At 31.5% G+C, this 13,991-nt stretch overlaps 1 protein-coding gene across 1 annotated transcript; it reads right to left on the reverse strand.

Annotated features, from left to right (window-relative positions):
- Window positions 1-8,191: 8,191 nt before the first annotated feature.
- On the reverse strand, window positions 8,192-10,624 carry LOC141661495 (uncharacterized protein At4g15970-like). The gene is made up of 4 exons (XM_074468519.1): window positions 10,386-10,624; window positions 9,638-10,003; window positions 8,637-9,121; window positions 8,192-8,506 (listed from the first exon to the last, which is right to left on the reverse strand). The coding sequence occupies exons 1-4, from the start codon at window positions 10,575-10,577 to the stop codon at window positions 8,419-8,421; spliced, it is 1,131 nt and encodes a 376-aa protein (XP_074324620.1). The 5' UTR covers window positions 10,578-10,624; the 3' UTR covers window positions 8,192-8,418.
- Between the last annotated feature and the right edge of the window lie 3,367 nt (window positions 10,625-13,991).

The following is a 13,991-nucleotide window of genomic DNA, read 5'->3' on the forward strand; positions in this document are numbered from 1 at the left end:
TTAAAAGCAAGATTTTCAGAAGTTAATCTTTCACATGTTAAAGTTTGATCTCTATAACTAACAAACATGGTTTTAAGATATCTTCTCAACTCATCAATATCATCAGTATGAAAAGCATAAGTAGTCTGAGGTACCTTTGTTTCAGCAGCTTCAGAACTGCTCTCAGAACTTGATTTATCAGCATTTGCCATCAATGCATAGTTCTCCTCACTTTCAGAGTCTGAGGTGTCTGTCCAGCTTTTCTGCTTTGTGACAAGAGCTTTGCCTTTGTCATTCTTGGTCTTCTTGCAATCAGGAGATATGTGGCCTTTCTCACCACAATTATAACATTTAACATTAGCGTAATCTCCTCTGTCAGACTTTCCTCCTTTTCCTTCAGATCTTCTGAAATTCTTCTTATCAGAACTTATGCCTTTCCTGGAAAACATCTTTCCCTTCCTGAACTTCCTGTATGCAATCTTTGTGATTCCTTTCACCATAAGAGCACACAGCTTCATCATCTCCTCATCAGCATCAGTTTCAGGCAAGCTTTCAGAATCTGAGTCATCATCACTCTCAGAACTTGATGACTCAGTATCAGATTTTATGATAAGAGCTTTACCCTTATCTTTCTTTGAGGAAGGTGGTTTGGGGGATTCCTCTTCAACCTTGAGAGCAACTGTCCTTGACTTTCCTCCTTTTCTCTTGCTTCTTTGTTCCATCTCAAGTTCATGGGTCTTGAGCATTCCATAGATTTCATCAAGAGTTGTTTCATCAAGATTGTAGTTGTCTCTTATTGTTGTTGCCTTCAAATCCCAACATTCAGGAAGAGCTAACAGGAATTTGAGGTTTGTATCTTCAAGATCATACTCCTTATTTACTAATGACAAGTCATTCAAGAGTTTGACAAATCTATCATATACATCAGTCAATGACTCATTAGTCCTAGAGTCAAAGTGTTCATACTCTTGAGTGAGTATTGTCTTCCTGTTCTTCTTAACTGTTTCAGTTCCTTGACACCTTGTCTCTAGTGCATCCCATATCTCCTTAGCAGTCTTGCAGTTGATTACCCTGTTTGACATTACATTATCAATGGCACTATGCAATAAGTGACGTACCTTGGCATCCTTAGCAATAGATGCTATATCTTCAGCAGTGTAATCAGTCTTTTCCTTTGGTACGGTCATTGCTGCTTCACCTGCAACTACAACAGCGAGCTTGGTAGGTTTGTGAGGCCCTTCCCTGATTCTATCAAGGTATTCTGGATCTGTTGCTTCCAGAAACATGGTCATCCTTACCTTCCATATGGGATATTCAGATGGTCTCAATATGGGAACTCTGATAGTCTCATATCGACTCTGAGTTGATATCTTTGATGATTCCTCAGTTTTGGTAGGCTTAGTTGGAGTTTCTGTGTCAGACATGATTGTGTTTGGATCTTTAACTGTATGTGTGTTAACAGATAGCTCTGATACCACTTGTTAGGTCACACTTTCACTGTAGAGGGGGTGAATACAGTGTTTATTACAATCAAATCAAACTTCAAGAACTTATGTAACAGAAAACAAACTTTATTTAAACAATAAACTCTGTTACAATCTGGAACTGTTATCTCTCAGTGATGAACAAAATATCACGAGAGCTTCTAGAGTTATAATAAATAATATTCTCGATAATGATAACACCTCTAGTGTAAACTCTATTTCTGTGTTTATATACTACACAGTTACAAGATATTCGCTAATTGATATGGAATATAATTCTGCTTCCTAAAATATATCAATCAGATATCTTCTATTCCAAGTATTCCATTCTTCACGGAATTCCTTCTTCATGCATATCTCTTCTTATGTTTATCTTGATCTTCTTAACTTTAATCAGCTACTGTCCTTATCTGATCGTCCTTCAGCACTTAAGTTCTGATATCTATCTCCTGATAACATAAGTACTGATATCCCTTAAGTTCTGACTTCCAGTACCTTAAGTTCTGACTTCCAGTATAAGTACTGATCAGTTAAGTACTGATTTGTTCTGTTCAAATAAGATCTGAAATCTAAACATAAAACATATTAGCCATGACATTATCAAATATATCTAACAATATAAGGCTTTTTCATACACATCGATGGTGGAAGATTGTAGACAACTATCACCACGGGCCACACACTAGATGTTTTTTTCCCGGTAGGGCCAAAAGTGTTGAAACCATCGGTCGCAAGACCTAGCCTTATGTTACAAATCTCTTGAGCAAATGAAGGATACCGACGGTCAAAATTTTTCCACTCTTCTCCATCTGCGGGATGACTTATTTCTCCATCTTTCACATCTCTATTTTTGTACCATCTCATGTGATCGGATATATGTCCTGACATATATAAGCGTTATAATCGAGGGATCAAAGGAAAGTGTCTTAAGATTTTTTTTGCTATTTTTTTACCATCTTTCGTAGAAACATCCCGATAACGATCTTCACCATATATATCACACACGACTTTATCCTTGTCATCTCCATAAAATAACATACAATCATTCTCACATAAATCAAATTTTTCATATTCAACCCTCAAATCCTTCATAATTTTTTTCATTGCATAATTAACTTTCGGGTAATGTATGTTTTTTAGGTAACACATCCGTAAGAAGTTTAAGCAAACTATCAAAAGCTTTATTACTACAATGCGAGTTATTTTTGAATTCCAATAATTTGGTGGTAAAGCTTAATCTTGTGTAATTTGTATTGCCGGGATAAATAGGTGCTCCATTTTCAACAATAACCTCGTACAATTTTTTAGTACTATCATTTGGAGCTTCTTTTACATTCATAGTTCCCGTATCCGTAGTTTCATAAAATTAATAATTTTCACCGGCTAAATCATGTAACATCGCATTCAAATCTACCGGTTCTTCTACTCTCGAAGGTTCCCGAACACAATAACGGTGATGTGATGTTCGACTACGTTTTCTTCCTATTTTTTCACCGTGCGACGTCCACACGGTATAACCCTCAAGCATCCCTTTAGTGAGCAAATGAAATCTAACATCATCAATCTTTAACCAATTCAAATTTTTACAACGTTTACACGGACACTTCATTGTACCATCTTCCATTCCATTTTCGCTAGCAAATTTAAAAAAAATTTCTACACCAATTCTATATTCTGGGGTCAATGAAATTTTATCGCTTTGCAATTGATTACCAATCCAACTTCGATCAATGGTTTCCATCTACAATAATATTTTTTTAAATTAAAAAAAAACATATTTAACAAATAATTTATCATTAATCTCATAATTATTCATGTATTTCATAAAACACACACACACACACTATAATTACAATAAATAAAACTAACTTATAAATTATCTACTACCAAACTTCAATTCTCACAACAAACATTATATAAAAAAAATAAAAACATTAAATACATACAACAACATTTAATACATACACCAACATAAACACACACACACATTATTACAAAATATGGAAATAACTTACAATTTTCTGAAACTCCTCCACTTCAATCCTCTGTTTTTTAATTTTTTGGCCAAAATCAAGAAATGAGGGATATAACAAAAAAATTAAAAAAAATAGGTTAAAACCGACCGTCAGCGGTCAGTTTTAGGCAGAAGAATAAAATGACACCGTTTTCTCTTTAACGGGTACTTTTTTTGCACTTTAAAATAATTTTTTATTATTCTACAAAACCGACCACCATATCTTATCGGTTTTAACCTGCAAAATTTGTGGATATAACCGACCACATGTAAGTGGTCGGTTTTAAAAGTGACACATCAGTAAAACGTAAACCGACCACCAGTGGATGGTCGGTTTTACGTGTGCCACGTCATCGATACGGTGTCGTTTAGTTGGCATATAACCGACCACTGACGTCGGTCGGTTTTAAGGTGACCAAATCGACGTCGGTCGGTTATGTTCGGTCAGTTTTATCCTGTTTTCTTATAGTGATAACAACATAAATTTTAATAACATATTATTATTAAAATGTAGCTAACTAATATAGTCAATACCATCGAATTACAATGATTTACAAGTTCAACAAATTTTACATATTATTCTATAAGTCCAATTTAGCCAACAAATTATAGTCAACACTATTGAAGATGTTTTTAGAGGGCATAACCATGAGTATGGCTTCGGTACTCTATGTTAATTCTATCTATACCAAGAGACTAAGAGCAAGTTCAAGAGTGCCCTAAATTCATGTCTTAAACTAGAATTTAAGGCATTTTGTTTAAATGAGTGCTCCAACAATGTCCTAGTGGTGCCTTAAAACACTAGGACATGAATCAAATGCCTCATTTTTAAGGCATCACTAGGTATGCCCTATTTAATTTATATAAATAAAAAATTTATTTCCCTCTTTTTTTACACATCTCTTCTCTCTCATCTTTTCTTTCCCTCCAAATATAATTCAAATATAATATTATACTAATAATAAGGCACCATTATAAGGCATATTGTTGGAGTTAATATGTAAAATTCATGTTTTAAATCACTAAAATATTATATTTTATTATATTTATAAGGCATTTAATAGGATATTGTTGGACTTGCTCCAAGAGTGAGAAAGAATTAAAAGCTGGACCCTGTAACAATAATTTGGACAATTTCTCGTGATAGATTAGTCGCGATCATTGTCTTTTTGTCTTCCTTTTTATCCCTTCCTTTTAGTATTTTTTTAAATTCAATGTACATTCAAGAATCTGAAATTATTTACCGGAATGATATCAAATTCCCATACCATCATCTTCCTTAGCAGTTAGCACCCAAAAGTTTTCATATTAAAGACGAGGTGGAACCTTATTTTCAAGACTATGCATGTTCGATGTCTGCAGGTGAGACCGGAAATTATTAACCCCACAGTATCCTGTATATAGTATTAAATCAACTCTAAATTATTGAAATTTAAGATTTCAGAACTTACTAATCCAAACTAATGATAATTGCAGATGTCGTCAGCTTGATGGTAGGCGCGCATGCAAGAGGTCTCGAAAAATAAGTAGAATACTTGCTATAAACCAAAGTAGAAATTCGGCTAACATTAACGTTAATTACTTGATACAAATAAAATGTATTAATAAAATTGACTTTCTTTTCTGAAATAGTTGAGAAATTTTTTTTAACACTTTTTAAAAATGCCTATTACCTGTAACATGTGAATGATGCATTTTTTGGCGTAACCTTATTTTATAATTATAAAATTCACTCATGCACAAATTCATGGCTTTTACTCGAACTATTGTCGACAACTAGACTATTATATCGCGCACTCCGTAATTACTAGTTATTTGATTGTATATCCATGTGTAATGCAAGATAATCCATTATCACATAGGAAATGAATAATGAAGTACTAGCTGCCAATAAAAAGCATATCTTGCACAAAAGGAGGGAATGTGCTTGCTGAAGGTAGGCTTGTAGCTCGCAAGGGGTTATTTTCGAAAATGAATAGATATAGCACCTATTAATAATAGCATAATGTATGATTTGTACGTATGCTTTTTATATGGAAATATTTGAACATCTTTCAAATGTCTCATGATGCATATAGAGACGATCTCAAGCTCATGAAAGAATAAACAAATTAATTCTAGAAAACAAATTATTACTTGAATTATTAATATAAAGTCATTGAACAAGAGGGTCAGAAAAATGCCAAAAACAAGTTGTATAGTCCAAAGCATTGGGCAACTGGGCAAGTATATATATGTATGTACGTAGTTCCCGTGACATGCAAATAAAAAAAACTGTAGTTAGATGCTCTGCACATCAGGACATGACAAAGTTAAAAAGGTAAAACAGTTAAACTTAAACTACAAAGACAAATGAGTAAAGGAAAGATTGAACAATGTGTACTCTCCTCCGTGTAAACCATGGACCTGGGCAATTTTTATAATCTTGTGATGAATCAGTACTAGCCCGACAAGCTCAGTGAAGAAAGCTTTCCCAATTTCCAAAGAATGATTTGAAAGATAAAAGTTCTCACTTGCATTGCATTGCAAGGATTAATTTTAATTGTTGGGTGATTCTAACCCGGTACCCTTTTTAATTTGGTATTTTTATATGGTAGCAAAATAGTTTTGAAAATAGGATGTTACCATTTTACTGTTATACTAGCTTAAAAACTCGTGCGAACCACAGACAAATATTATCTTAAACGAGTTTGCATTTATACACAAATAAATTTTGAATAAGATAAACAATTATTTTAATTTTTCACTAGATTATCTTATTTCTTTTTCTTTTTATACATACTATTACAGCGATACTTTAATGGTGTGAGCTTATTTTTTATCATACAGTTCGATTTTAACTTACCCGAGAATTTTGAGATTAAATATTTATTGAAAGTTATATGATCCTAATTTATAAAAAAAAATTAATATTATATCATCATAACTAAAACATCTGAAATTGTTTATAGGAATATGCATCGGATCACTTCCGGGTCTGGGATTACTATCTCCTCCCCTAATCCCCGACCACACCTTGAATCTGAAACGGAGATTTTTTCATTACCGATCTCCGCCAGAGTGGGGATTCCCACGGGTCGTGGGATGCGAGGAATAATTAAAAATAAGAATTTTGTATTTTTAATATATTTTTTTTAAAAAAAATAATCTACTAATTCGTAATATATAAAATATTGATAATATCTCATATTTTTAATATCAAATCATATTAAAACTGATTTATAATGTAAATGAATGACAAATTAAAAATATATATTATATTATAATGTTAAAAAGTAGATCAATAAATTATAAATTATTTTATAATGTTTAAATAATGTTTTTTATAAAATTTTATTTAATAAAATATATAAAAAATATATACTTCATCCTGATATATCTATCTATCTATATATATATATATAACAAATCGACGTTAATTAAGAAAATTTATAAATGTGAAGTGAATGAAACAAATTGGAAATGAATATGAGTTAAGTGAAATTTTATAATAAAACTACAGAAACTAAATAAAAAGGAGGCACGTAAATAATATAAACCAACATTTTATTTACTCAAAAATTAAGGAAATAAAATAAATTTGATAAAAAGAGAGGATGTGGCTTATCAAATAAGAATTTTAAAATTAACTCAATAAGTGATGTACAATGATAGTGATATAAAATATTTATGTACAAAATACATTTTTATAATTTTCCAATATAAAAGGGTAAAATTATAATTTAAAAGTCGTTAAAATGGCTAAATTTGGCCTACTTCACTTTTAATATACAGAAGGGAGATTGAGATTATTCTATACGGGATCTGTTAGTTAAATGTTACTCCGTCTCATTCTTCACTTTGGATCCCCTCTCAATTCTTAGCCAAATTTATACCATTAAATGACCTTTTTTTAAGGGAGAGTTATCTTTTATCTTACATAAAAAATAGTAAAAAATTCTTAATTTTATTATAAAATTTCATTTCATAAAATTTATTGCTAATGTATAATAATAATTTTATTAAAATATAATAAAATATTTAATAATTAAAATTTTGAAAAAATGATTTAAATTTGTAACTACCGTAAAATAATTTTGTATAACTGTGATTTTAGAGAACCAGTTTAAACTATTTCATCAAATTTCAGTAATTTTTTAAATTAAAAAATTATGCAACGTTTTTCATTTTTTAATTAAAATTTATAGTTGTATATGATGAAAAATGAAATAAATTATGTATTTCTATTTTTTTTGTAATAATGATTCCCTACGAACTCTATCTAAAAGAACCATTAATGGATTGCCACCCTATTATATTCTATGTATTATTGTATTTGATTTAAATTTTAATTCATATCGATATCTATATTATTCTAATTGATACGAAGACAACTTATTCTCCTCATTTAATTTTTATTTAATTAATTTCTCTAACAATCATTACTGTAATAAACACTTTAATTATTATATAGATATTATAGATACCTATATCTATATTATCAACACTTAATTTATCAAAATATAATTCGACTATTTAAAACAAAATTATATATATAATTTATTTGGGTTAAAATAAAATTATGATATTAAACCGGGTTTAAAAAATTAAAATCAAAGTAAAATTAATTAGTTGAATTTAGTCTCAATTTTAAACACAATAATATAAATTATTAATTCAGGATAAAAATGATGTTAATATCAGATTAAGTGTTATTCATGTAATATTGATTGAAGCCAAAACAATTGAAGCAAATGGACAAGATTTAAGGATGATGACAACAGGCTACAAGTTTAGCGATAAACACCTTTCCTGTGTTGAATCGAGATTGACATATTTAGGAAATTAGCTAGAACTGTTTGTAACTACATTACACTGTCCCTAATAATTCCACAAGGCAGAACTCATTTCCATATGTGACATAAAGCACCGTCTATCTATTACTTTTATAATTGTATGACTTCAGTATTTTACTCTACTCAAATGTTCATGTCCTCGGCTTGCATCCTCGTCCTGCGTATGATTTTGGCGGCGGCGAAGAGATTTAAGGCTGTAAATAACGGTGAAAATTAAAGTTTTCTTAGATATAAATACATGTAGAAAATACCATAAGAATTATCACTACTTAAATTTTGGAAATTTTGGTACAGAAGCCGGAAGAGTGGAAAGTATGTTGTTACCTGCAATTCTGAGGGACACTCCATGATGACTTTTTGGATCTCTTCAAAGTTGGCGGAAATGACAAAAACCGTCTCCAATCCTCGAGCATAACTCGGAGATCATGAACTTTGCTCTCTAATCCAATACAACAATTAGCATGCATCGTACAAACTTTGTTCAGGTCTTTACTAGGTTGACAAAATCCACCGAAGTAAGCAGTATCCAAGAACCTCATTTTCAGTCCAATATCAGTGACGAATGAGTGCATTTTAATTCGATTAAAAACCGTCTGATCATGTAAGCCAGGATATCTTTCTCTGGAGGAATACCAAAACTTGTAGAACTCTATAGATCGGTTGTTAGACTTGACAAAATTAAACCCTCCATTGGGTTTATTCCTCTTGACATCTGTTGAATTGCCGAAAAATTGATCGCACGCAATCTGGAAATCCATGTCCCTAAAAAAGTGTGGAAACGGGTTTCTAAACCACATGATATCAGCATCCTGTGGGATGAAAAACAAAAACACATTCTCATATAAAAGTAGCCAGGCAAAGAATCTCATGGTTAGTCACATTATGTAAAGCGGTGTACACTACATAGACCAAAGAGAGATAATCATGACAACTACAAGCATTACATATAAAGACCTCCAAAGATAAAGAAACATAGATCCCAGCAAGATTTCCCTCCAACTAGGAAGTTACTAGGCTTCGAAAGGGCAGTTCTAAATAATATAAATCAAGATACTGCAGACTACAACCCAGACACTCTTCTCTTATCACTTCAACATTTGATGGAAAACAAAGCTTGAAACACTCTTCTTACTACTGAATCGAGTAGTGGGAATAATTTGCTACCTTCAAAGTATATGTGACTGATATACATAATCACCGGTTATTCTCCACGCTTTACAAAGAGCATGTACCTTATGTACATATCCTTTTCTTGGCAAGTGCTTAAATTATCAGAAAACAGAAACATCAACAATGCACAGTGCATAAAGATTGATAAACATTACCGTGAAAACGAAATTGTATCCCATCTCTAGAACATAGCGAAGGAAATCAATCCTCCTCCACATCATTTTCAAGTAATGAGCACTCAATAAAGCAGCTTCCTGAGAGAAATCAACCCCTTCAGTACTAAGCGCAAAACAATGTGGATGCACATCCTTGCAACGAGAAAACGCCCTTTGATCTAGCGCTACAACCACCAAATGATTCAAAAATTGCTGAGTCCCAACACCAGTTCTAAAGCTCTCTAGAAAAAGATCAAAAATAGAATTCGGGGACGTCCATGCTTCATTAATCGTTGTTAAAATAACAGTCTTATTGGGCATAGCCGCATTCTTTAAAACTCTCGCAAGCCTAGTTTCATCACTGTCCTACACCAATTACAAAAAAAATCAGTACACATTTAACACCAATTTCTAATAATCCGTACATATCTTGTTATTCTTGTCCATTGGTCAGTGACATGGGTGTAAATTAGCACTTACTGTAAACATTGCGTATATAGCATTTATATTTAAAAATCCCACATAAAATGAGCACATGAAGAGGGATATTTCCAAGTCTAGTCCTAGTCAAAGAGCTATATTATTCAGAACGCCTTGGTTCGATGCCAACTACAAAAATAACATATCATTTATTTTCGAAATTTACATTCGGTATTATTAAAATAAATCGGTGCAAGAAATAAGGCTAACGAGCAACAATAACTAAATAAATATATGTAAGGCTAAAATTTGTTATAGGAGAGCTCACCGGTGGAGGAGCAGCATTAGAGACATAACGCAACGGAGAAAAAAAATCAACAGAATAAAAGATTGGAAAACTGGCCAACTTAGTAGCTCTAAAGAGATTATAACCGGAGAGAGACAGGCCAACAAGGAGAGCAAAGTAAATAAAAAACCGCCGGAGAGCATTAGACGAGAAGTAATGCTCCGGCGCCATCATTTCCAGGGCTCGTTGGAATCAGATTTTCCAAAAATCCACTAGATTTTGGTAATGTTTAATTTAGATTATAAAATATTCTTTTAATTCTTGTGTAATTAATTGGGATTTCAAAAAATTTATAAAAATCTAAGAGCATTTAATTTTCAAAAAGAGTTTTTAATTTGGATTTACAAAATCCATTAGGTTGTGTTTGGTTGGGGTGAATGGAATGGAATAAATGTAAGTAAATGAAATAAATGGAAGTTGGAGGGAAGATGTGAAAAAAAATAATTAGATGGACAAAATTGTTATGATAAGAATTGTGAAGAAAATGGGGTCAGTAAGAAAGAAATATTCCATCTCAAATTGGGGGTGTTTAATTATAATGTAGGTGGTTAGGAATGGAATGGTTGAAAGAATGAAAATTTTAGATAATTTTAATCATTTTCCACTTAAAATTTCATTCCATTCCATTCCATTTCATTCACCCCAACCAAACACAACATTAGAGATAGATAGACTTTTTGGAATTTTAATAAAATATTTTGTGCATTACTCCCTCTATCTCATTCAATTCTATACATTACTTTTAGCACGCTTTTCAATATTCCTTTAAAACATAATTCAACAAATTTTTTTTAATTTGTTTTCCCTGAATAAAAGTTTTATATTTAAACTTTTATTCAAAAAAAACAAAAAAAAACCATGAAACTATACTTTATAGAAGTCTCGAAATACATGAAAACAGTAAATGTATACAACTCAATGGGACGGAGGTAGTATAAGTTTTAAAATTCAGCTAAAATATAAAATCTTATATTTTTTATTTTTTTTTTGAAATTTTCTTAAATCTGTGTCATTTCGACAATGACATCGTCAACTAAGTATGTTTTGACAAATAATATATTTGACAGTGTTGTACTTGTAAAATATTGATGATTTGTGAATTTTTTTAAAATGATGATATTTGTACAACATAATTTGTAAAATAATACACCTTACAACATGTTACAAAATTCTTTATCCACTTGAACTCGAATGAAACTAGATTTTCTAAAGATCCATTAGAATTTGGTAATTTATAAGTCGGCTTTTAAAATATGTTTTAGAAACTTGTGTAATCAATCGAGAATTTACAAATTTATTATAATCTAAGAGTATTTAATTCAGATTTACAGAATCTAGGAAAAATAAATATTTTTTTAGAATTTAATATAGTTTGCATTCTAAGTTTAAAAATTCTCCTAAAATCTTTTAACTAATATTTTTTTAAAAATTGAATAATTCTTAAATTTGTTGAGATGACGTCACAAACTAAGTATGTTTTGAAAAATAATTTTGTTTTGTAATGTTTAACTTGTAAAATATAGCTTAGAACCAGTGCAATGCACATATTTGTTTTCTCATATATTATATAATTTTTTAAATATAAATTGAAGTATGAAAAAATATGCGGAATTTGTTTATTCAAAATTTTATATGATATGATTTGATAATAATCATATATATATAAGTCTGAATCTCAGGTTCCTCAACTTACCACTGTCGATATGAATCTGAATACAAATCTACTATGCATGAACTTAATTTAGAATTGTATAATATCATACAAGCATGCTAGCATATAAACTTGAAAATGATAAGTTAGTTGTTAAAGCTGAGAGTCTAGCCTTAAGGAATGAAGAACTAGAATTGATTGTAGTTGCCTTAGAAGACCTTAAGCAAAAGAATGGCTACCTGAGAATAAGGTAGAGTGCAACGCAGACATAAAAGCCATTCTTAGAACTTATATTGCTGATCTAGAAAAGAAGTTATAGGCCTTTAAGAATGCGGCTCTGACTCAGAAGGAGATAATAGAAAGTCAAAGGTTTAAGTCTAATACAGCTCTAGGACTTGACTATTTTAAGTTAACAGGTAAGAAAAATGTTGGTGGATCAGAGACAAATGAGTTTGTTCCTGGTAAGGTACCTTATGTTATTAAGGATGTTACATCTCCGATGTACACTGAACCTGTTTCAGAACATTTAGATGAAGTAAGTGTGTTAATCAATGAGGAATTAATTGCTCAGGATAAGAAGAAGATGAAGGTAAAGGAATCCCATAAAACCCTAAGGTTTCAATTTGTAAGGAGAAACCCAAAATTGACCATGGTCACAAGGTGGATAAAAAAGGACCGGACACACTTAAGAAATCAGAGACCATAGATGACTCTAAGGCTGACTAGAGTTTTAAGGTTAAGTGTAAGAAGAATAGGAATGACAAGGTAGATGTGAATAAGAAGTCTAATTTTGCATCTTCCTCATCTGCATCTAGAAAGTTGTGTAATAACTGTAATTCTACTGCACACCTTACACATTCATACACTAAGGTTAAAGTAGAATCTGTTGCATCTACTAGTATGCTTTCCATTCCTAATATGCCTAGTTTTCATGAGACATGTGGTGTAGCTGGTTGTATGCCATGTGCATTTGTTACCATGTCTGATTATTTTAAAACTTTTCATGCAACTGTTAGCACTTGAACTGACACTAAAACAATCATGAGTAATGAGCACACACAGGAAAAGAGTGTAGTAACTTTTGTCTCTAAGTATGTGCGGCGCCCTCCAAAGCCGGGTCAGAAGTTTGGGGTCCACAATACACACACCATATATAAACCTATATATAAAAATAATATATGCAGTGACCCTACTTACCATAATCCACGGATCGCAACAGTTTAAAGTATGCCCACAAGCCACAACCTTATTTATATTACAACGTAACAAATCCCAATTTATTTATCTTACAACTGATAGTAACATAGTCGTACAAACTTTAAACACAAACCAAGACAAACATCATCTGCCGGCTTATTCCATTTTAACCCGGAAACCTAGCTCGCACACTTGTCTTGGGATCCTAACTACCACCAATTTCCTTTTTAACTGAAAAATACATAAACAGATTTGCAAGAGTGAGCTAATTAGCTCAGCAAGTCATAATGACAATATTGAGATTAAGCAATGATCAATTATAATATTATAAGGAATTAAGTTTCCCGATAAGCAATAATTAGAATTGGATATTCATTTTCATTTTTAAAAACCAAGGTTAGGCTGTTGATCAGTCACGCACTAACCTCGAGCAAAGCTCACAACTTTGCTCTCTATACTGGATCCAAGACAAACACTGGCCTATCATGACCACGAATCCGGTCCGACCACGAATCTGGTCCATATTTAAAAACAATCCAATTCTATAATAATAACATGATAAACACTGTAGATCAATAAGCTGAATCATAAACAACATTTATCTCGAAACATAGGGTAATTTATAACACTATGAAGGTATAACAAGGTAAACATGAGGATTGGCTATCATCCAAGAAAAGAATCAGAAAATAGAAAACCAAAGGTTTAATGGTTACAAGAAATGGTCTTCTATTATACAA

This window comes from Apium graveolens, chromosome 5 (assembly GCF_009905375.1).
Source record: "Apium graveolens cultivar Ventura chromosome 5, ASM990537v1, whole genome shotgun sequence".
NCBI lineage: Eukaryota > Viridiplantae > Streptophyta > Magnoliopsida > Apiales > Apiaceae > Apium > Apium graveolens.